Source organism: Hipposideros armiger, unplaced genomic scaffold (genome assembly GCF_001890085.2).
Source record: "Hipposideros armiger isolate ML-2016 unplaced genomic scaffold, ASM189008v1 scaffold_497, whole genome shotgun sequence".
Lineage (NCBI taxonomy): Eukaryota > Metazoa > Chordata > Mammalia > Chiroptera > Hipposideridae > Hipposideros > Hipposideros armiger.
The window spans coordinates 1174370-1196875 of record NW_017731847.1 but is presented as its reverse complement, the minus strand read 5'-3'; the positions used below and the strand labels follow the sequence as shown (position 1 = coordinate 1196875).

General features: G+C 52.7%; 1 protein-coding gene across 5 annotated transcripts in view; it reads left to right on the top strand.

The window, feature by feature from the left end:
- The window catches only part of CPNE5 (copine 5), a 103484-nt gene that overhangs the window by 74067 nt on the left and 6911 nt on the right, over positions 1 to 22506 (top strand). For 4 of the 5 annotated variants that reach the window (XM_019667431.1, XM_019667432.1, XM_019667430.1 and 1 more), the window contains 5 exons: positions 5399 to 5440; positions 7680 to 7755; positions 13484 to 13537; positions 16716 to 16777; positions 21216 to 21262. In XM_019667431.1, coding sequence (XP_019522976.1) covers positions 5399 to 5440; positions 7680 to 7755; positions 13484 to 13537; positions 16716 to 16777; positions 21216 to 21262 — 281 coding nt within the window. Of the gene's footprint in view, positions 1 to 4990; positions 5112 to 5398; positions 5441 to 7679; positions 7756 to 13483; positions 13538 to 16715; positions 16778 to 21215; positions 21263 to 22506 lie in introns of those variants that run through there. The other variant, XM_019667434.1, reaches the window with a different exon arrangement.

Below are 22506 nucleotides of genomic sequence, written 5' to 3'. Positions count from 1 at the left end.
GGGGGGCGGCTTGTGCAGGAAAAGGAGGAAGGCGCCTCTTAAAGCCTCACAGAACACATTTGTTTGAATCCAGCAGCCCTGTCTTCCATGCCAGCCAGGCTCCCAGCACCATGTTGGGTGTTGTGGGCATACTGAGCTGTCAGATCCAAGCCTCCCTCTTCTGTTGCTCCCAGGCCAGGGTGGGAGACAGATAATAATAGCAAAGCCTCCTGTAGCACGTCTGTGGTAATTCATGTATATGAACAAATTTAACCCTCTTCACAATTAGTATCACCTCTGAAAAAGGTACTAACGCTATCCACTCTGTACAGGTAAGGAAACTGAGGCCCAGAGAGGTGAAGGAGCTCACCCAGTGTTTATTGCCGGCCTCTGCTAGAACCAGGGTTTGGACCCACGCGGCTGGCTCTAGAATCTGTGTTTTAACCTCAATGCTCTGTTGCCAAATGACCGAGACAGGTTGTGAGCAGAGTGTGTTTGGAGGGGGGCTCTGTGAGAGCCTCGCTGAGGGGATCTGGGCAGGTCTGCTCGGAGATGGAAGGAACAAAGGCCTTGACATCTGCTGGATATGGGAGTGAAAGACACGGAGAGATCATTAGAGTTTGGAGCTTGGGAGACAAGAGGAGGTGATGATACACTGACAGAAATGAGAAGTGTGACAGGGAGACAGAGGAGGTGGCTGTGGGACAGGCACAGCGGTGCTCTGCTAAGGAGAGAGCAGGACAGAGGTCTGGGAGTCCCTGCGGGGGTGGGATGGGGGGCTAGCAGAGGTCAGGTGAGCGAGGCCCTGGGGGAACCCCACAGGTGAGGAGCAGGAGAAAGAAGAGGAGACGGTCAGAGAGATAGGAGGGGACCAAGAGGAGGCGGTCAGGGAGCTGAGAGAGGAGAATTCAAACAGAAGCATCACCTAGTGTGAACACGAGGGCCGGGGGGTCAGAAGGAGGGATCTGCTGAGAAGGGGCAATTTTCTTGGAATGATGGGGGAAACCAGTTCATATTATTAAGGTTACTGAGTCTTTAGGATATGGGCCAAATTGTGTCCTAATGGATTTGACTACATTATCTTATTTGGTGAATTTAAATTTCATGGTAACCCTAAAAGGTGGGTACCGGTGACACACCCATTTCACAGATGGGGAAACCGAGGACCGGAGATGGTGTAAGTTGCCAGGCAAGGAGAAGGTACATGTCTCCTTTCCCAGGAGAAATGGCCCTCGGGTTTCGGGTCCCCCTGCATCTGCTATGTCTTCAGTCCACACAAGTGCAAACTCAAGCGATCCGGCTGAGCAGGGCTGGAGTCAGAGGAAACGACATCAGGATCAGAGCCCGTCCAGCCCTCCAGTGGGGTGAAGGGGGACGATGATAAGAAGCACTTCCCCTGCCTTCCCTGAAGTCCCCCTACTTTTCTTGACCATTCTGTCCCTTGAGGATTTGTCCCCATTAAACCAGATTCCCCTGGGTTGGGCTGCTGTCATTCACTCACACCTTGATGTTGAATGAACAGATTTTAAGAAGGTGTTAAGGGTGCTGGGTCCTCCCCCGGAGAGGGTGCTCTCACATCTCTAACACATCACACTTCTGTCTGCCACTGGAAGAACCAGTTGCCTCTCCTTTGAAGCCCACTACCCGCTGAACACCAGGAGGGGCCAGGCCAGTACTGGGGCCTCCATCAGGAGTGTCTTATCATCCCCAGCTCACACCTGCAGAAGCTGAGCTCAGGCAGAGGAGGTGGAGCCATGCATTGTGGCCTGGGGGTGCACAGAGCCCACCATCCAGTCTCGCTGCCTGTCCCAGCGAGGCCCCATGCTCCTCTTACCCCCTGAAGCCTCTGGGAGTGCTGGACTGACTGACTGTCAGTGTAGGGTGAACCCCCTCGGGGCCTGTCAGCCCTTGGGACTTGTAAGCAGCCACAAAACGTACTTCCTTGTCTTGCCGGGGATAGGCTCGTTAGGAGGCATGCCTGCAGCTTGGCTCAGAGGAGACTGTAGCTAGAGCTGCCTGGTGTGCTAGCAGGGGAGCCTGCTGTCTTTGCCAGCGTCCCCCATCCCTGCTGGCCTGCCGAGGCTCACACACACTCAGCCCTGTCACTCCGGCCCCAGGCTTCCAGACTTACAGGACACTGGCTCCCAAACCGAGGCTTGGCATTGCTACTGACCAGCTGTGTGGCTTGGGGAAGGACACACGCTCTGGACCTCCCTTTGTGATTCTGGGAAAGGAGGGTATTGTTACTGGGTGGCCCACTTCACAAAGTTGATAGGAGATCTTAGCCAGCCAGCAGATGCTTAATAAGACTCTTGGTATTACCTAATATATGCTAGGCACTGTTCTCATTGCTGAAGATATAGCAGTGAACAAAACAAAAATGCTTGGCCTCATGGAGCTGACCTTTTTGTGATGAATGGGAATTGTTTGGGAGACAGGAGCTTGGGGGGAAAAAGGCTTGAGTGTTTTAGATGGAACAGAACAACACGTGTCCAGTGCTGACTGTGTGGATGATGTACTTGACTGCTCACAGAAGCTCCCCAGTGAGTGTAATGATACCATTTTACAGAGGCGTAAACAGAGTCTCCGAGGGCTAAGCTGGTTGCACAGGGTCACCCAGCTGGTAGCTGGAGAACCAGGGCGGCATGCCACTCAGGGCTGCCTGTCTCATGGCCTGCAGTCTTCCCTGCCCACCTCACTATGTCCCAGACTAAGGGCTCTGTGTCCTGAGCCTTTTTATGCCAATTTGATGTTCATTTGGTGGGCAACAGAGGCCCATTTCATTGTCCCACACCCAGGAACCCCTTCTCTTGGGTGCTGTCCCCAGAAATCACAGTTGGTCTGACACGAGCCTTTGTTGGGCCTGTGCTAAGGGGTTGGGAGCCAAGGTCTGCAGACCACAAGGGGCACATGAGGTGACCTGGGGCAGCCGCCAGAGATGGATAGTGATAAAACTGTCAACAGAGTAGTCACAGCTGCGTCTAGCTTCTGCCACTGCCTTCTCCTGTCCCTGGGCAGCGTTCCCTTCATCTCCTTCTCCCCTAAGGCTGGTGGAGTTTTGCAGACTCTGAGCTAATCAGACCCCCGGGCTGCAGCCATCCTGTAGCCTCGATTGCACAGAACCTCACACTCAGTGGTCTCCTCCTTAGCTGCAAGTTCAAATCCCCTGAGGATTTTTAACATTTCCCCTGCTCAGGTGCACCCCAGACCCATTGGTTCTGAACCTCCGGGGTGAGGCACTGGCATCAGGCTTGCTAAAGCTCCCCCAGGGGATCCAATATGCAACCAAGAATGAAAACCAGTGTTCTTGTCCAGAGAGCTCAGTGGCTCTGGCTGCACATTAGAATCAGCCAGGGGACTTTTCAAGCTTCTGGTGCCAGCTTGCTGTGGGATTATTTAAAAATCTCCCCAGTGATATTTTTTGGGTATCAAGGCTGTGGCTGTGACTGGGGTCCTCCTACAGCTTCTGAGCATGTGACCGTCATTGATCTAGTCACTGAGGGACTGGTGTGGGTGATCCGCGGAGAGGCACTCCTTGCTGGGGTCCATGAAGGTCCTCTGCAGAGCTGGAGGGCTCTGAGGAAGGACTGGGAGACTTCAGCATTGTGGGGGGACCCTTGCCAGCTGTGTGACTCTGGGCAAGTCACAGGGTACCCTTAGGGCTCAGTTTCCCCATCTGAAAACTAGGGGCCTGGAGGTAATCACTCCAGCACATGTGCAACAGAGCCACTTGGGATGTCTTTAAATCAGATTCCTGGGTCCTGCCCAGGGCCGCTGAGAACTGGGCCTGGGATCTGTGTGTCTGAAAAGCTCTCTGGTGATCTGTCAGGCAACCAGGCTTGGATACCACTAAGATCACTTCCGGCCCTGTCATCCCAGGAAGCTACTCAGGCTCGAATGTCCCCGATCTAAGTAAATTTCATACGAAAAACTATCTGAATGTGGCTGAGTGCTAAAGTGAGGAGAAAAGGGCACTTTTATAGAGACCTGCCTGGCACACAGGTTTTACGGACTTGCCTTTGCAGCCATTCTGTAAGAACACCGATGTTATCCCTATTTTAAAACACTGGCTTGTGACTCAGAGGCTAAGTGACATCTCCAGGTCCCACATCTAGGGGCCTGGCATCCAGGTCCACACTCCAGCCCCTTTCCAGCTCACCAGTCCACCTTCAGGGACCTAGATTTTGTTTTTCTTGCCACGAGAATTCATGTCAGAGAAACATTTGTTTTTTGCTTTCCACAAGAATTTAAAGAATTCCTTTGTATGGCGGGCATCTATGCCTGGCCCATTTTACATTTTAGTGACAAAAATCCAGCTGGTGCACAACCTACAGGGCATTCTTTCATTCCAGAACAGTTTCTGCCCTGATGCAGGCGAATCCACATCCCAGCCCCACCCCTGCCCCACGGAGGCTCATGTGAAGGGAGACAGCGCCTCCTTCTGGGGGCTCCGAAACCCCAAGGCCAACTCCTTGGAGATCCAAGATGGGCTGCAGCCTTGGGCAAGACGATATGTTAATGGCAAACAGGCCCAGGCAGCCGCCTCCGCGTGCCCCATTTAGAGCTGAAGGCTGGAGACCCGAGCTCCCCACGCCACTTCCACCGCCCCAGAGCCTGACACTGCAGTGGGACCCTGGCAGCGCCCCCATCCCTGGGCATCCCTGGAGGACCCCTGGCACCAAGGGTTAACCTGCAGCCTTCCACCTCCCTCCTCCAGCCTCTGGTCCTAGCCTGTTGCCATGGAAACAGGCTAAAAATAAAATGGGCTCCCAGAGCCCAGCCCCATGCACAGGAGTCAAAACAAACTAATTAAAGCAGCCAGGCTAAAATGTGAAGATAATTACACCCTCACTCAGGAGCCAGTCATGGCATGGAACGGCTCAGCAGGCTATGCCTGAGTCAGGGCCCCCGGGCCCATCCCTGACATGCAGGGCTGGCTCCCCACCCCTCAGACTCCTTGGACCTCAGAGTCCCCCACACTGTCTTGTTACCTCTCCTTAGGAGACCCCCCTGCTTAGGCCTGAGATCCAGGGAGCAGTACATTCCCACTCTGATGGCCCCACCCCTGATAAATTCACAGAATGGCTTCATGCTGGGACCAGTGCCCTATCTGGGGTGGCCAAGGAAAAGGGGTAAACTGAGGCTGTTGTTCCACATCCTCCCTTAAAGTAGGGGAAGTCCCTACACAGCTCTCGGGCCGCCTCTGTCCATAAGACCTTTGCTAAAAGGCCTCAAGATGGTTCCTTTGTCTCTTGGGCTGCTGCCTCTCGTCAAGGACCTTGGAGCATGAGAAGGGCCCCAACCTTCTGGTGGGCATCCCCACATCCCCTTTTGGCCCAGGAGCATGAGAAGGGCCCCGTCCTCAGGCCGTATGGGTGCTGGGTCAAGCCCATCCCACCACAGGCCCTTTGCTTTACAGGACCATCAAGGTGGAGGTGTACGACTGGGATCGAGATGGCAGGTAAGTAGGCAGAAAGCAGGTGAGCAGAGATGGGGCAGCCCCTGGGGGGGCGTTGGGCCCTTCCCTCACATAGGGAGAGCTGAGCGCGGGCCTCTGCTCATGGCAGCTCCGGGGTGAGGGGGCCTGGGTTTTCCTGTGGGGCAGCCACTGCCCAGGTAACTTGTCCCTGCCCAGTTCCACTGAGGCACCAGTCCTGTGTCCTGCAGGACATGGTGCAAAGGGCATAAGAGGCCTCTTTTCCTCAGATGGCTGCCTAGCAGCCAGCTAATGCCTAAAATCTCTCCACATTTGAGGAGAATTAGGATTTTCTGAGATGTGCATGTTCTGAAGTATAGATAGTAGTGATGCCCCGAGCATTCATTGACACATTCTCTGTGTGACGCTAAGTCTTGGGGGAGTGACTGAGCTGCAGATGAGCTCAGACTCCCCACAATCTAGTGGGGAGGCCCTCGGTCCATCAGAGGAGCTGTTTGCTGGGGCCAGGGCCTGAGGGGGTGAGCAATGGGAAGGGATCGCTTTGACGTACATGAGTGGACTCAGGAGCCACGAGGCAGTGCCTGAGGGGGGCGGAGCCTGGCCGGTGGGAGGGCGGTTCCCACTCAGGGACTATGGAAGGCCAGTGCCTTCCTCTTCTGTGGATCTAAGTGCCCCCAACGAGCCAGTGTCCCTAGGAATTCATAGATGAGGACAAGAACAGGCCTCTCACAGCTTTGGTCCAAAACTCTCACTGGCTCCTACTTGTCTGTTGAACCAAATCCAAATAATGTCATCCTGACTTTTGCGACCCCTCCATTCTGTGACACTACCAGGGGGTGTCATAGAGGGGCTTCACACGCCATAATTTCCATTGGTACCTCAGTGGACAGGGGATATTGTAAAGGGCCGTGCAAACACGGCTCTAAGCTAGACCCAGGCCCCTTCCACGGAGCTTGCCTTCCCCTGAGACCTTCCTATAGGGAACCGCCAGCGCCCACACTGCCTCCCTTAACTCACTCTGTCCCTCTCTTCTCTCCTCTCTAACCACATCATATGCAAGTCAGCTTCATGTTTCCACCCGTGATTTGCTTCATCTTACCCTGCAGCTCCCCGTACTTCTCTTTTAGCGGGGAGAGCTGGGGACAGCCATCAAATGCCATTGGTTCCTGCCACCAAGGAGCTCATAGTCGCACTCTGAGAGCTGTAAATATGTAGTCAAAATACAGTGCAGGCTCAAGGCAGGGCACGGCCCGACCCCGTGGACACCTCCTGGGTCTCACTCTCCAACAGGTATTCCAGGCCAGCACAGGAAGGTCAAAGGCAGCCAACCACTGGGGAGATGGGAGTTCTGCTTTGTACAGGGTTTTGCTGCACTTAACAAACACAAGCAGGGGCGGGGCTAGCTCAGGTGGTTAGAGCGCAGTGCTCGTAACACCAAGGTTGTGGGTCCAATCCCCACATGGGTCAGTGAGCTATGCTCTCCACAACTAGATTGAAGACAACGACTTGGACCTGATGGGCCCTGGAAAAACACACTGTTAACCATCCCCCCCTCCCCGAAAACAAACAAACAAATAAACAAACACGCAGAGCCCCAGAAGGTACAGACACTGTAGAAAACAAAACACCCCAGCTGCCTGGATGGACATAGTGCTAATTGTCTTTTAAAAAGCGTTATTGGAAAAATGTCAAAATACACAGAAAAGTAGAGAGAAGAGCTCAATGAACACTTTAAAGCCTATCACCTGAGTCTAACTGTGTTACATGCAGCCATATTTGCTTTATCTATGTTTTATTGATGTAATTTGAATTATAGACACCATGGTATTTTTTTTTCACTAAATACTTCATTGGAAATGTCTAAGAAAAATAAGGGCATTTTCTGCATAACTATGAATGCCATTATCACACCTGACACATTGACTAATAATTCTTAAATGCCATCTAATATTCATTTCATATTCAAATTTCCCTCAGTTGTCCCCCCAAATATCTTTTATTGCTGGTTGGTTCAAATAAGAATCCAAGTAGAAGTGGGTCCCATTCTCCAGGGTGCCACTCTACGTGACCGGTGTTGGGTTTCTTGCTCCATGGGTGACACTGGACTCTTCCCTGGGACCCAGCCTCCCTGCTGGCGTGTGTCCCTGGAGCAGAGCCCTGGGTAGAACTGGAAGCCACGGAGAGGGATGTGAGATTTGGGGAGATGGGCATAGGCAGAGCGTAGCCTGGGCCTCGTGGTCTCAGCAGCAGCCTTCTCTTGCAGCCATGACTTCATTGGGGAGTTCACCACCAGCTACCGGGAGCTGGCCCGCGGGCAGAGCCAATTCAACATCTATGAGGTGAGGAGGACGCTCGAAGTCTGGGGTTTGCTCTGATGGTACATAGCTCCCACTCACTAAGGACTACAGTGAGGCGTGTGCAAGGCTAGGGTGTTCCTGTAGGTTCTCCTGTGAGGTGGGTGTTATTGTCTCACTCTGCAGTTAAGGAGATTGAGTCTCAGAGAAGTTAGGAGATAGGGGACTTGCATGGTGCAGTAAGTGGCAGAATCAAGAGGCAGACAACCTAGGCTGATCTGACGCCAATCACTGAGTTATAGTGTCCCCTCCCCCACCAAAAGAGCACTTCCAACAAGGTGAGGAGATAGGAGTGGGGGCAGGGCAGAAGGTAGAGGACAGTATCAGAAGGTTCTGCGCGTGAGACCGAGTCCGGAGTTCAAGGTGGCCCTCTGCCTGCAATTAGAATAGTTTCAGGACCCGGGCCGGCTGAATGGCTCAGTTGGTTAAGAGCTCGCTCAAAGAGTTTGAGCTCTGAGCAACAGTGGTTCGAGTCAGCCCGAGCTGAGCAGCCGTGAGCTGCCAACAGGTGGCGGGATGGCTCAGCTAAAAAAAANCCCGCCCCAAAAGAGCACTTCCAACAAGGTGAGGAGATAGGAGTGGGGGCGGGGTAGAAGGTAGAAGACAGTATCAGAAGGTTCTGCGCGTGAGACCCAAAGTCCGGAGTTCAAGGTGGCCCTCTGCCTGCAGTTAGAATAGTTTCAGGGCCTGCTGAATATCTGCCTTTTCTGGAAGGAGAGGCTCAGAAGAACAGGAGTCAGGATACCGCTGTCTAGACCTGGAGAACCTTGGACAAGGCACTCAGTCTCTCTGGAGATGATAGCATTTGCCCTCAAAGGACGGTTTCTGCCGCTGAGCCCTTGCTCATGTGTGCCCTCTCTCTCCGGGGTACCCTCCCGCCTTCCAGATCTAGCTCAGCTCCCACTCCTGGGCCGGCCTGCCCTGCCACGGAGCCTCCTGTGTTCTTGCCCTCTTCTGAACTTCATGGACTGCTCCTTTCATGCCAGGCCCACCGAACTGCAGATACTCAAGACACTAATAACTGCTCATGTTCAAGGTCTGACTCTGCCGCATACTAGCCATGTGACCTTGGCTAAGCTCCCAAACCACTCTGCCATGCACACAAGAACTAAAACAATGCCTGGCCCCCAGGGAGCATGATGTCAGCTGTCTTTTAGTATCATCTGTTGAGCTCCTGTGTGCCAGGGGATTTACATTTTACAACCGTCCTCAAACTGGCTCTCTCCTCACATTAGCAGCCACTCAGCTGGTAAAGCTGAAGAGCTGGCTTTGACTCCTATCACTGAATCCCAGCCCCCTCCGTACTTCCACTCCCTCACCCTGGGTCTCTGTCCCGAGTGGGCAGGTCTTGTGTTCCAACTGGACTGGTCTTGTGTTCCAACTGGACTGAAGCGCCCCAAGAGCAGGTGACAGCTCTCGGTAGCTTCCCTTCGTGTTGGTCTGGGCACTGCTGGGCACACAGTAGGTGCTTATGAGAGACATCCACACACTGAATTCAGGGGAACAAGGCTATTGTGAAGATGGAGCATGGGTGAATTTCTTTGAAAGGGCTCTGATCCTCAGTTAATTGACTTTGTGTTCTGCATCTGCAAAGGGAAGGGCTGTCATTGTCCCCACCCCCACCCCCACCCCCCACATCCCCAGGCAGAGAGAAGCAGGCTCTGTCTTTCTTTGGCCTCAGGCTTAGTCTTTCTTTGGCCTCCTTTAAGATTTTTAGGGAAGGGAAGGGGTCAGATCTCTGAGTTTGGCTTCTAAGGGTGCTTGACAAACTCAGAAGAGGCCCTGATCTCTCCGGCTAAAAGCAGAAAAGGTTGGATTGACTTGTTTTCTTGGCTGTGGATACCTGCTCCTTTGCAATCGATGAGAAACTGCAGAGCTGGAAAGCAGGCAGAAGTGCTGTCTCCACACATGGAAATGCTACCAGGTAGAGAAGGCATTACTCTGGTAGCCCTGGAGCAGGCCTTGCACTGTGGGATGGGGCGGGGCAGCGGAGTGTCACTGGGAGGCCTGTGTAGGCGCTGGAAGGGCTTTCTAGAGTCAGAACCATCTGAAGTCAGAACAGGCTTCTGCTAGGGAAGACCCTCATCTTAGGCCTGGCATCACCCTGGGTGTCCGACTTGTGTGTCCAGCTGTCTGCTGGCCACTCCTCAGATTCCGCCCTCCAAAACTGAATGCACTGACTGAAGTCTCCTGGGAGCCCTCTCCTCCCCGTGGGCAGCCTGTGCTGTCATCGTGGGGCCCCTTGCCGTCCACGACTGCACCCTACCCCTACTACTACATATTCTGACTTGTCCCCTTCACTCCCATCTACCCTCACTGTCCTCTGCCCTGTGTGGGGCTTTGCAACTGCCCCCTGAAGGGCCTCCTACCTCCTTCCATCCGCCACTCAGTAACCTGAGTGTTCCTTCAAAGTGGTCACCCAATCATATCGCTGCCCAGCTTGAAACCTCGTTGTGCATCCCACGCACTGCCTCAGCCTGGGTCACACAGAGGAGTGGGGAGGAGATTCAGAAAGACACCCCCGCCCCAGTGGAGATCCTACAGGCCCCTTTACCTAGGGGGTAAAGTCTGAGCTCCTTCACATGGGTGCCCTGCCCCCGCTACCTGCAATCTGTGTGCGGTCGTTGGGCATGTATAAGTAGACGCACATGTCCCACCCCACTTTCAGCCCAGTCACGCCTTCTGAGGCTCTCTGACCCTGCATGCTGGCTCAGCCCCCATGGCTTCATTCATGGTGGTGCCGCCACTAGGTCGGGACTGTGTCGCCCTAACTGTTGTATCCTCAACACCAGAGCAGCTTCTGGCCCCTGAGAGCCACTCATTGCCCCTTTGCGCGGGAGAGCAGACACCAGACCTGCTCTGGGGGCCCTGGGGACCCTGAGGGTGTGAGGAGAGGGAGAGGAGTATAGGCTTAGAACTCCAGCCCAGGGAGTTTCCTGGGGAATTCCTGGCCTGACCCCTAGGGGGCGCTAGTCCCACACATGGAACTTCAGGGTACACAGCCCTTTAGGGCCAGAGAGGCTGGTACGTGGGGGTGGGGGTGTGTCCTGGGGAGTGCATGAAACCTCAGGATAAACAGGGCGTCTCTTCAGTGCCACTTCACATGAAGATCTGAGAACAAAACATTGCTTTAATATTAAAACGGTTATAATTAGAGAGTGGAAATGTGGAATACAGGCTAATTTAAAGACAACACAGAAGACTTCAAAGAGATGTGCTTGTGGCCAGGTCTTTGGGCAACGCCCAGACCCCCAGGAGTCCCTGTTTATTCTCCTCAGCTGGGAGGCGTACTTTGGAGTAAAACCTTGAGAAGCACTCAATTTTAAAATTTCCACACCCCCCGGGACAGATTGGGAAACTGAGGCACAGTGCAGCATCGGAGCTGAGACTGCGCCCTCGTCTTAGCAGCTTGCCTAGTAGGCTGTTTTCCGGTGAATGTGTCTGTGAGCACCATGTCATCTGCGTGGTCTTCATGCCTGTGGAGGATTCAAGGTTGTTCTGGGCTTCTCTTCCTAGACTCTCACTTCCTACCTTGCTAGCCCTCCCACCTGCACCCCAAATCCAGCTCTTCCTTCCTTCTGTGTCTACCTGGTTGCCCCTGACACCTCCCTCTCTCCTGCCCCCACCGCCGTGCCTGCGGCCCAAGATCTGTGGCCACTTCTTGACAGCGCTATTTTGTCATAGCTCAGTACCTGTTCCAACACCCCCAAGTCCTCATTACCTCTCACTTGGACTGGTGGTAGTGGTGGTCGTAGTAATAAAAAATCATAGCAGCTGACCCTTACATAGTACTTACTACATTCCAGATGCTGTCCGAAGCACTTGACTTGTATTGACCCATTTAATCCGCATACTTTTCTATGAGGAAGGTACTTTTTATTCTCATTTTACAGGTGAGGAAACTGAGGCACCGGGAGGTTAAGTAACGTGCCTAAGATCACACAGCTATGAGGTGGCAGAAGCAGGCAAACATGCCCCTGGATATCCCTCCTTCTCTCCTTGTACTCATTTCCACCAGATCCCAGCATCCTAGAGCCTGCTGTGACCTTGTTCCCTACCAGCTTAGAGGTCATCAGAGTTCCCTGCTGGCTGCTGGGTGATTTCAGACATTTAAGTTGGTATTCTAGGCTCTCTTCCAGCCAGCCTAATATACTCTCTTCCATCCAGTGGTTCCACAGTTAAACCGGACCCCAGTTCTGTGCTCCCCCAATATCTCCCCTGACTGGAATGCCTTCCCCCATCTCTCCATGCCCAACTCTTTCCTGCCACTCAACGTCTGCCTTCAATCCCACCTGCTTCGGGCAGCCTTCCTTGATGCTCCCGCCTGGAGTGGTCCTTACTCCAACTCCCTTCACATTTCCGACTCCCCTTGCTTGGTTGTCCTTGTCACCTCTCCCGAGGACATAGCTTCTTTTTCCAACTGAAGTGAAGATTCTAGAGAACTGTTACCCCATAAATATCTGTGAAGGAATGTGTTTGTATTTGTCATCAAGGTGGCACCCACATATGTAGCACTGCCCTGAGGGCAGGAACCTGGTTTCTAATTCTGTCACCACCCAGACCAGCTGTGTGACCTTAGGCAAATCACTTGGTGTCTGTGCCTTAGTCCTTATCTGCAGAGGTGGATATCAATAGTCATTCAAACAGAGGAGACCTCTGCTAAAGACCTGCTGGCTGCCCCTGCAGGAGGAACAGGAGATGAGGGCAAGGTGAATGAGCTCACCAGAAACCTACAGAGGACAGAGGGACAGACCCCGCCCCCCTGCCCCCCTCCAGCTGGTGTGAAAATCCCCTTGCTTTGTGCTGGGAGATTAGGGAAAGGTGGGGCCTAGACTTCTGTGGAAAAAAAAAAAAAAAGAGCCTGCAAGGCTCAGATGTGTGCGAGAGAGAGCCGAGGATGGCCGCCAGGCCAGGTGGCCCCTCTCACTCAGCCCAGAGGTTCTCAGCCTTGGCACTGCTGACATCTTGGACTAGATGGTTCTTTGTCGTGAGGGGCTGCCCTGTGCATTGTTGGATGTTTAGCAGCATCCCTTACCTCTCCCTCCTCCCCTAGTGGTGACAACCGAAAATATTTCCAGACATTGTCAAATGTCTCCTGGGGGACAAAAACCACCCCAGTTGAGACCATTGCGTTAGTCCACTAACAAGTGTCTTTTTAGCACTTACTATATGCCCAGCGCTGTGATATATTCTCTGATGACAGGTCTAGTTTGAAATGAAAGCTTTCACATGATGAACAGTTAAAGAGGTTCTAACTGCAGTGTAAGGGCTGTAGTGGCGGGGGCAGCCTCACAGGCCCCTGGGGCAACGCTTGGGCTTGAAGGAGGAGCAGGAAGGATGGGGAATGGTGCAGGGAGGAGAGGGCATGTTTCAGGGTGAAGGGAGGGGGAACAGCCTGAGCCGACACATAGGACAGGCATGGACAGGGCCCCTTTGCAACATGGAGGTTCCTCTGGCAGAATAGGGTGGAGGGTATATTTGAGGAGCAGTGAGAAATAAGGTTAAATAAATATTATTCTTAGTTTGCTCATGGGACACTAGGTCCAATCGGGGAATTCAGTTGCGTAAATCTAAATGCCAATCTCTCACAAGACCTCCTGAACCGCCCCCCCCCCGCAAGACCCCCGTTTTCTCAGCCCACAGTCTACGCCCGGGGCCCAGCCCTGCCTGTTTGGAAACCTCTTTCTTACCTGGTAACTGGTTTTTCCTGCAGGTGATAAACCCGAAAAAGAAAATGAAGAAAAAGAAATACGTGAATTCTGGCACAGTGAGTAGCCACCCCCTCTCTGCAGTTGGGGGTAAACATTCTGAGCTCCGAGCTCGGTCTGGGTTCAGGAGTCACGTGTGTCTGTGAGTCTGTGTATCTGTGTGTGTTCCTGCAGCGTGGGAACCTGACCTGGAGGGGTGGGAGTAGGGAGGGGTGGGGCCCAGGGAGCCACAGCCCAGGGGTAGATGATACAGCGGGCTCTGTGACACAGAATGAAAAATCCCGGAGAGAAACTCCCAGGGACTTCCTGCAGGAAGGAAGAGGAAAAGGAGTCGCAATTATTGGGCCCTTACTCAGGGAAAGTCCCCGTTTAGGTGCTTTTCATAGGTTGTTTCCTTGAGACACAGCTATCATCATCCCCTTGTCATGAAGAGGAAACCAACGTTGCAAGCAGGGAAGTGACTCAACCAAGGTCACAGAGCTAGAACGTGACAGAGGTGGCAGTCAGCACTACAGTTAAATTCAGAGCTGGCAGCGGCTGCAGGCGCTGCCCCTGTGAGCAATGCAGTCATCCTGAGATCACACTGGCCCAGTGGTTTCTGCGGGCTGTTGTTCAGGACACTCGTGCATTTTTGCAACAAACAGGAATCCCTGCCCTCCTGGTACTTATATTCCAGTGGGAGGAACAGGAAACAAGTATGTATACACACATATTCCTGAGAGTGTCAGGTGGTTACGTGTGCTGTGGGAAAAAAAGTACAATATGGTAACGGGATAGGGAATGCCAGGGACAAAACTGTTATTTTACATAAAGTAGTCAAGGAAAGCTTCTCTGAGAAGGTGACATTTGAGTAGAGATTCAGAGAAGGTGAGGGGGCAGTTATTGAAGATATTGGGGAAAGAGAATTCTAGTAGGGATCAGCATGTGCCAAAGTCCTGAGGCAGAGCCCACAGTGCATTTATAGGACAAGCCAACGTCTTTGCAGGGCAGACATGCTCACGGTCATGTCCTTCATGTCTCTCCCCATCCAGAGGTCCATAACATCAGCAACTAATGAGGCCACACTTAGTCATTTGCGTCAGGCAGGCTGCAACTCCAGACCCAGAAGAGGTTATAGTCAGGGGCTCTGGGGTTTCTCTGAGGAAACTCAGTATCTCCATCTGTAAAATGGGACTAATAAGTCACCCCTACCCTGCTTACTGTCCGGGGTGGCTATAGCAGACACATGGGAGATGCAGGAAGACGCAGGCCTATAAACTGCAAAGCACTCTGCTTATTCAAAGAGGGTTTCCCTCACCCTCCCTGTTTCTCTGATTCTAATTGTTTCACAGACGCGCTTTGGAGTAATATTTCCTCTGTCCAAAGCTGCAGTGGGGATGCTATTGGCATTTTGGGCAGGAATCATTCTTTGTTCCACAGGACTTCCCCTTACATTGTAGGGTGCTTCGCACCCCTGGTCTCAACCCATAGCGACCAGTAGATTCACAGTCATTGTGAGATCCCAAATTCTCCCACACTTTTCCAAATGCCCTTAGGGAAGGCAGCACTTTCTCCAGCTGAGAAAATATTGGATGTACAGATGAAAAAAAAGAGTTTGAAAACCACTGATCTCATCCAATTTTCTTATTTTAGTGATAAATAAACTGAGGTCCAGAGAGGGGACCAGATTTGTTTCAGGTCACACAGTGAGTTAGGGACAGAGCAGGACTGGGCCCAGGCCTCCTAACTTTCCTTTGCTCCAGCATTTCCCAATCTTCACCATTAAAAAAATCACTCAGCATCCAGGACGCTTATTAAAATACAGATGCCCAGGCCAGTTCCAGGGTTCCAGGCTGGGGTTTAGACATCTGTATTTAGTGTTTCTCATGCCTTACTATGTGCAGAGTCTCCTGGAGTTCTTGTTAACATGCCAAGCATCTGCATCTCTGAATTTCTAACCAGCATCAAGGTGATTCTGACCCTGCTGGTCCGGGGACCATACTTTGAGTAGCAAGTCCCTGGGGAATGCATATGGTTAGGCAACCCAGGCCCTGGATGGGGAATCAACTCTGGCTGCAGGTTAGACTCACATGAGGAGCTAAAAAAAGGTCTAGGGCCAGAGCCCTACCCCAGAAACTCTGATGTATTATAATGGGTTTGAGGGTCTCACCTGGGCTGCAAGATGTTTTAAAAGCTTCTCGGGGAGTTTAATGATCATCAGGGTAGAAGCCACTGCCATAGTCCATTCCTAGCAAAAGGAGACTAGTCCATCCGGGTGCCTAACGCCATAACCAGTGCATAGGAGTCTCTGAAGCCCAGGCTCAGCACTCACAGACCCTCCCATTTTGGGGGCTAGTGGCTCATCAGCTTTGTCAAGCAAAAGCTGGCGCTGGCCCGCCAAGTGAGTTGATAAAGATGGCCGAATGTACACCAGTAGGGAGCTCCCCAAATCCTACTGGAGTCTGTGACACAGGTAAAAAGTCCCCTGCCCCAATCTTGCCTGATTTAATTGGTTTCGGCTGCCAGGCTTTCATTTGTCTCCACCATCTTAAATTATCATTATAATGAGCTTTCAGGTAGCTGCCTGTCTTGGTGAAGCTGATGCCAAGTTTGCCAGCAGGCATAGATCAGGAGTCCTCTGCTTGGGAGAGTGGGCCCTGGGTGGTCAGTTACCTCTGGGGAAAGGACGTGCTGCTGATGGGGGCCTTGAGCCTGAGAGGGTAGAGATTGAGAGATGCCAGAGGGATGAGGGGGACAAGTAAGGTTTAAGATAAGTGCAGACCAGAGAGGCACATGTCAGGATTAATAGTTAATGAGACGTGGAAGCGTGAAGCTTGTCAGCATGGCAGGTTGTCAGGACTGTGTCAGGAAGACCCCCTTGCCCTCCACCCTCCACACCAGTGTCTACTCAGGAGACACTTGTGCCCTCGACTTGAGCCCCTGTGCTCCAGTGACAGAAACAGGGCCCATCAGGGATGCAGTTTGGCGTGGAGGTCAAGTGCAGGCTCTGGAGTCAGACAGACCTGGGTTCCCATATCACTTGACCATGCCCTGACAGTGGGCACATTGCATCGGCTCTTTGAGCCTCAGTTTCCTTGGCTATAAAATGGGGATAATAGCAGTACCTCACGGGGTTGTTGTGGGCACTGTATACAATGATATATGCAAGCTGGCACGTGCTGAGTGCTCCATAACTGTCAGCAAACCGTGTCCTCCACCCCGGGCTCCCCACTGACTAAGCTCCCTTTTGTTTTCAAGGTCACGCTGCTTTCCTTTGCTGTGGAGTCAGAGTGCACATTTCTTGACTACATCAAAGGAGGGTGAGAAGAGATGCAGCCCCATTTGTTTGGCTTCAGGGAGAGGGAAGGGGCCTCACATCTCGGCTTGAGCAGCTCTGGCCCCACCCTGGCCTCTTTGAGGCCCTGGCTGAAGTCTGTGATCCTGGCCTCTGAGCAGCACCCCCACCCCCACCTCAGTATCTGGGCTCAGACAACCCTCCCAGAGCCCTGCATGGCCCTGTATCCTGAGTAGCTGCAGAGGGTATTCCTGGGCCATGGAGGCCAGTGGGTCACGTCAGGTTCCTGTGCAGAGATGAGACCTGGAGGTGGTAGGGACTCCATGACAGAGAACCAAGGGCTTAGGGAGGCGGGAGGAGCCCTGGACTAGGAGTCAGGAGGCCCCGGCCACACACCACTCTTTGCCCTGAATTTGCTGGATTACTCTGAGCAGGTCACTTTCCCTTCCAGAGCACCAATTTCCTCCTCCATACACAACAGGTTGGAGTCTGGTGACTTCTAAGATTCCTTCCTGCTCTGAGCTTCTGATAACCTCTGGTCTGTCTGTGGGTGGGGGCGGGGGGACTGTGATGAACCTACTGGTGTCATCAGGGACCGATAAGGGGCAGGAGGGATTGGGGGATGAGCTGGGGGTGGTCCCAGGGCCAGCAGGTGGTCAAACATGAGTTTAAGGAGCCAGAGTGGTCAGCGTCCAGGCCATGACAGGCAGAGAAGCCTAGAGGCTCCAGCCAACATCTCATGGAAACATAGCCTAACTCTGCCAAGGACAGGTGCCAGGTCAGGGTGTGGGTAGCCAACGGCCCACAGGTGCAGGCAGGTGAGTGACTACACCTGTCTGGAAAGGAGACAGACAGGGCAGCTGCCAAAGTCTCATCCCAGCCAAGCAGGCTCTTGGCGGCCTGGCTCTCCAGGGCAGAGGGAAAAGTCAGGCCCTGGGAAGCTGCACGCAGCCTCCCATGACACCACTCCCTGCTGCCTTGAACCTGCAGTGTCAAGGTGGCAAGCTCTCCTTCTACCCACTAAGCACCCCTCCTCCCTGCAGTCACCCAGAGGCCTCCCTGCCTTTCCTCTGAGCCTACCCCCTACCCTGCCCTTTCTCCCTTCCCCCATCAAAACTGCTCTGTTTTCCATCCCATTAAGCAACCACTCCTTCCATACTACCTGGTAATTTTCAATCAGTCCTCATCCTATTTATCCTTCTCATTTGCATAGTGTCTCCAATTTACAGAACTGTGTGGGCGGGGCAAAGATGATCTTCATTTTGCATAACTTTCCCGAGGCAACATGCCTTGCCAGTTTTCAAGGTCACGCAAGGCACCTTCTGTCACCACATGCTGCATTTCTTCCATAGTAATGAGTATTTCTGGCCCTGCCTACTTTGCAGCTACCAGGTGGGGTGGAATGCAGATGGAGACTACTGAGTTAAAGGGCTGGGTGCTGTGACGTCTCCTTGTCTCCTCAAGAAGGAGCCTCAGAGGCTGGCTGCTGTGCAAAGCTGGCACCACAAGCACTGGGCAAGTTAGAACATTGGAGCTGCCCTAGCCCTCCCCCCACGCCTCTCTTCACACTCTCTGGAGAACCTGAGTGAGAGCTGGCTCCAGGGGGCGAGAGCCCAGCCTGCGTGTTCAGGCAGGTAGCTGGTGGAGACATTTGTCTAGGGATCCAATTCTCCCTGGCCTTCCTCCTCCACCCACCTGGACTGGGAGGCAGGGTATGGGCACCTCTGCCCCCACATCAGAGATACAGCTGGTTGCTCAGCGGCCTGCATGCTACCCAGCTGTGCCCTTAAGCAGGAGAGGCGAGTCTGCAAGGAGTAACTTTCCCACAGAAGTACTGCTTTCCAGTCTTTCCTTCCCTGCGTCATTTCAGAGCCCAGAGCAGGGGAAGACTACTTATGGAGGAAGGCCTGCCTCTCCCCTCAGCTGTAGTCCTGCAGACCAGAACCACCTCTGAAGGGTGGCCCCGGGAGCAGGCTCTTACCCTCCAAATGCCTCCCTTCCTCTAACGAAGACACCATCTCCATATTTCACACAAAGAGAAGACAAGGAATAGCAGATGAATAGCGTAGGTCAACTGCTGTGACAAATGATCCCCCAAACTCAAGGCTTAGTACAGATAAGGGTTATTTTTCATTCACAGGATGGAAGGGATGGGTGTGGAGACGCTCCGCACAGTCATTCAGGGGCCCAGGCTCTTGCCATCTTGTGGCTCCTCCTTCCTCAGCTTGGAGTCCACTGGATGCTCTGCCCCCAGGCAGCAGATGAGGGGGAAAGAGTGGAAAGAACTGTACCTGGCCAGCAGACCCTGGCTTGGGTCTCCTGCTACCATTGTCCTTCGCCCTTCCTGGGGGGGTGAAGGGACCATGAGCAGTAAGCAGCTCAGCTGCGATCGGGTGGAGAGAGGACTATGGTTTCCGATAGGGACCATCTGCTAAGTGCAGGTGAGGCGAGCCCTGCCTCATCTTACATCATCCCTGGCCCCAACTTGGAACCACCTGAACAGAGTTTCCCCAAGTGTGATCCCAGAACCCCCTCAGAATCCCGGATGTTTCTTAAAGAAGCAGATTCTGGATCCCATCTCAGACCGACTGAATTAGCATTCCTAGGAGTGGGGCCCTGGGATCTCCTTGTTTTTTTTTTTTAAAGATTTTTTGTTTTTTATTGGGGAATTGGGGAGATGGGAACAGTGCTGGGGAATTGGGGGAAGGGAAACAGACAAGTTGCTGTCGTTTTGTTCTTCAGTCTAGTTGTGGAGGACGTTGCTTCACTGGCCCAAGTTGGCACCATCATTGTGCTCTTCCTGGGCGAGGCACATCAGTCGCTGGCTTCTGGACGGCTGCTCACTGCGGCTGCTGGCCGCTCACGCTGGCTGCTGGCTACACACGGTAGCCCATGGCAACCCACTGCCACAGGGGCTGCAGCCTATGCTGTCGCCGGCGACTCACGGCAGCCCAGCTCCAGATCGAGCAGCTGCTTACCATCTTAGCTGCAGAGGGCAGTGTCACTGGCCCTCAAATGTGGGATCCGAACCGGGGCCCTCTGGCGTCCCAAGCCAGTTCTTAACCATCGCGCTACTCGGCTGGCCCTGGGATCTCCTTTTTTAAACAAGCTCCCCTGGTGACTACCCTCACTCAGTGTGAGATCCATAAGACTAGACTTCCTCGGGGGCTCATGTCTTGTCAGCTTTGTTCTGTCAGCGTCTAGTGCAGAAGCTGGAACAGCCAAACACTCAGCAAGTTTCAACCATGAATCAGAATCCTCAAAACCTGATATTTTATTATGGAAAAATTCTGAACATAGGCAAGGGTGCAGAGAAGGTGTAATGAACCACCAAGTACCTGTACCCAGGTTCGGCAATGACCAGCTCATGGCCAGTCTTGTTCCATGCACTCTCCCATGCAGTTATTATGAAGCAAATCCTAGACATCATATTTTATCCCCCAAATACTTCAGGATGTGTCTCTAAAATATAAAGACTCTCTTGGTCAAATATAACCACAATACCATAATCACACCTAAAAACTGAAAGTTCCTTAATACCAAATATCTACTCAGTGTTCAGACTTCCCTCATTGTCTTATAAAGTTTTTTAATTGGCTTATTTGAAGCAGAAATCCAAGCAAGATCCATATATTGTGGTTGGTTGATTTGTCTCTTAATTCTTTTTCACCTACTGGTTCCCCTCACTCCACCCACACCTAAAGGTTTTCTAACAACATCTTCCTGCCCCCATCAAGGGCTTCTGATTCAGTGGGTCTACAGGGGCCTGGGACTCCTCACCAATTCTCAGGTGATCTCCACACTGCTGGTCCATGGGCCACCCTTCCAGTAGAGCTCCTCTGGAACTTCTCCGTAGACTGGCTTTTACTGGCTTTGCCCCCAAAAGTGACACCTGAGGTGTCACTTAACATGTCCCTCTGACCCCTGTATTTCCTATAAACAACTGGTAGATGGCTCTGGGACCTCCATCAGATTCAGGTTCAATTTTTTGGCAAAGACAGCTTCATGGGTGGGGTTTTGTTCTTCTCTCAGGAGATGCACAAATGTCTATTTGTCCCTCTTTTTTGTCAAATAGATTTTAACCCTGAATCTGACTCCATATTTGAGTCAGAAATACAGCGAAACCCTACTTCACTGCCCTCAAGTGGGCCCAGGGGCAAGGTTTGGGGAGGAATTAAGTAATCATAGCCACTTGCCCACACAGAACATAACCATCTTCAAAGAGCTTTCACACCACTTAACTCGGGGTGCTCACAGCAGTCCTGTGGGGGAGGGCGTGGCTGGCGTTACTGTCCCAGTTTTCCAGATGGAAAGGAGATATGTGGCTTCACCAAGGCCACGTACCCGGCAAGCAGCAGGGCTGGAGGGGAAGCCAGGTTTCTCTCTCCCTGTCCAGCACCGCTCACCCTCCCCACAGCCCTGCCTGTGTCCACGTAACTCCCCTGCTGTTCTCCCTCTTCTAGGACTCAGATCAACTTCACAGTGGCCATCGATTTCACGGCCTCCAATGGTGAGTGGAGGGATGGGCAGAGGAGCTGGATGGGGGAGAAGAGGGAGGAAAAGGGGGCGTTTTTCAGGGCTGTGGTTGTGCCCTAGCTGGGAGCCAGGTCTCCTGTACTCTCTGGCCTCATCCTCACCAAAGCGGAGGTACTTAGGCCTGGAGAGCCAAAGACAGAACTAACGTGGCAAACATATCCTCGGGTTAGACCAAGGTTGCCACCAAATCTGAGCGTTGGGCTCACATACCCTAAGCCACAAGCTTGCCCTTGACACGTGGTCTCCCTGGGGGAACAGGACAGTGCTACTTTGGGCCTATGGAGAGTGAGCCCTGGAGCAGAGGTGTTTCCTCACAGGATCATATTCTGCATCCTCTGTGCAGAGCAGCCCATAGGCTGGAAGGGAGAACCGGAGTTAAGAGCGAGCTCTGTGGTCCTCCGTGAGGGCAGGAACGCAGCCCAGGAACCCCAGTTCTCTCCCTTGCTGGGGCTACCCTAGCTCCCTTCCCTCCTCTGACCTTCTCCAGTATCAGGCCATGACCGAGTCTCCAAGAGCAAACAGTGTCAAACTTTACACAGTTAGAGACATCACCACATTCTTTGGGTTTCTGAACCGGAATAGGCGGTACTAAGTGTTCTGTTTTGTTCCAACAAGAAATTGCCGAGGTTTTGTCCTCCACAGTGGGGCAGGAACCCCTACGAATCAGGCCCCAGCAACGTAAGGGTGTAGGGTTTCCAAACCGGGGAGGTCTTATAGACACAATCAAAGAGGGGAGCTTTAATATAACCTCTTTTTACCTCACAACAATATCACGCAATGGGGACACTAATTTTCCCCATTCTACAGATGAGGAAGCTGAGATTGAGAAGTTAAGGAACTTACCCAAGATCACATAGCTAGTAGGAGGCAGAGACAGGATTGGTACCTTGGCAGCCTGCGCTTGCTGCCTCTCATTAATAAGCAAATAAGTCAAATATGGCCTATATTAGTGGTAACGAGGGCTATGGAGAAAAATCAAGCCAGAAGGAGGGGTAGGGAGTACTGGGGGAGGCTGTAACTTTCAGGAGACTGCTCAAGGAAGACCATACTGAGAAGGTAACATGAGTACAAACCTGAAGAGATGGGGGAGCAAGCCATGTGTACACTTGTGGAAAAATGTCCCAGCACAGAAGGAACAGCCATTGCCAAGGCCCTGAGGTGGGACTGGGTGAGTGACAGGAAGGATGGTAGGAGATGAGGAGAGAGGTAACTGAAGGC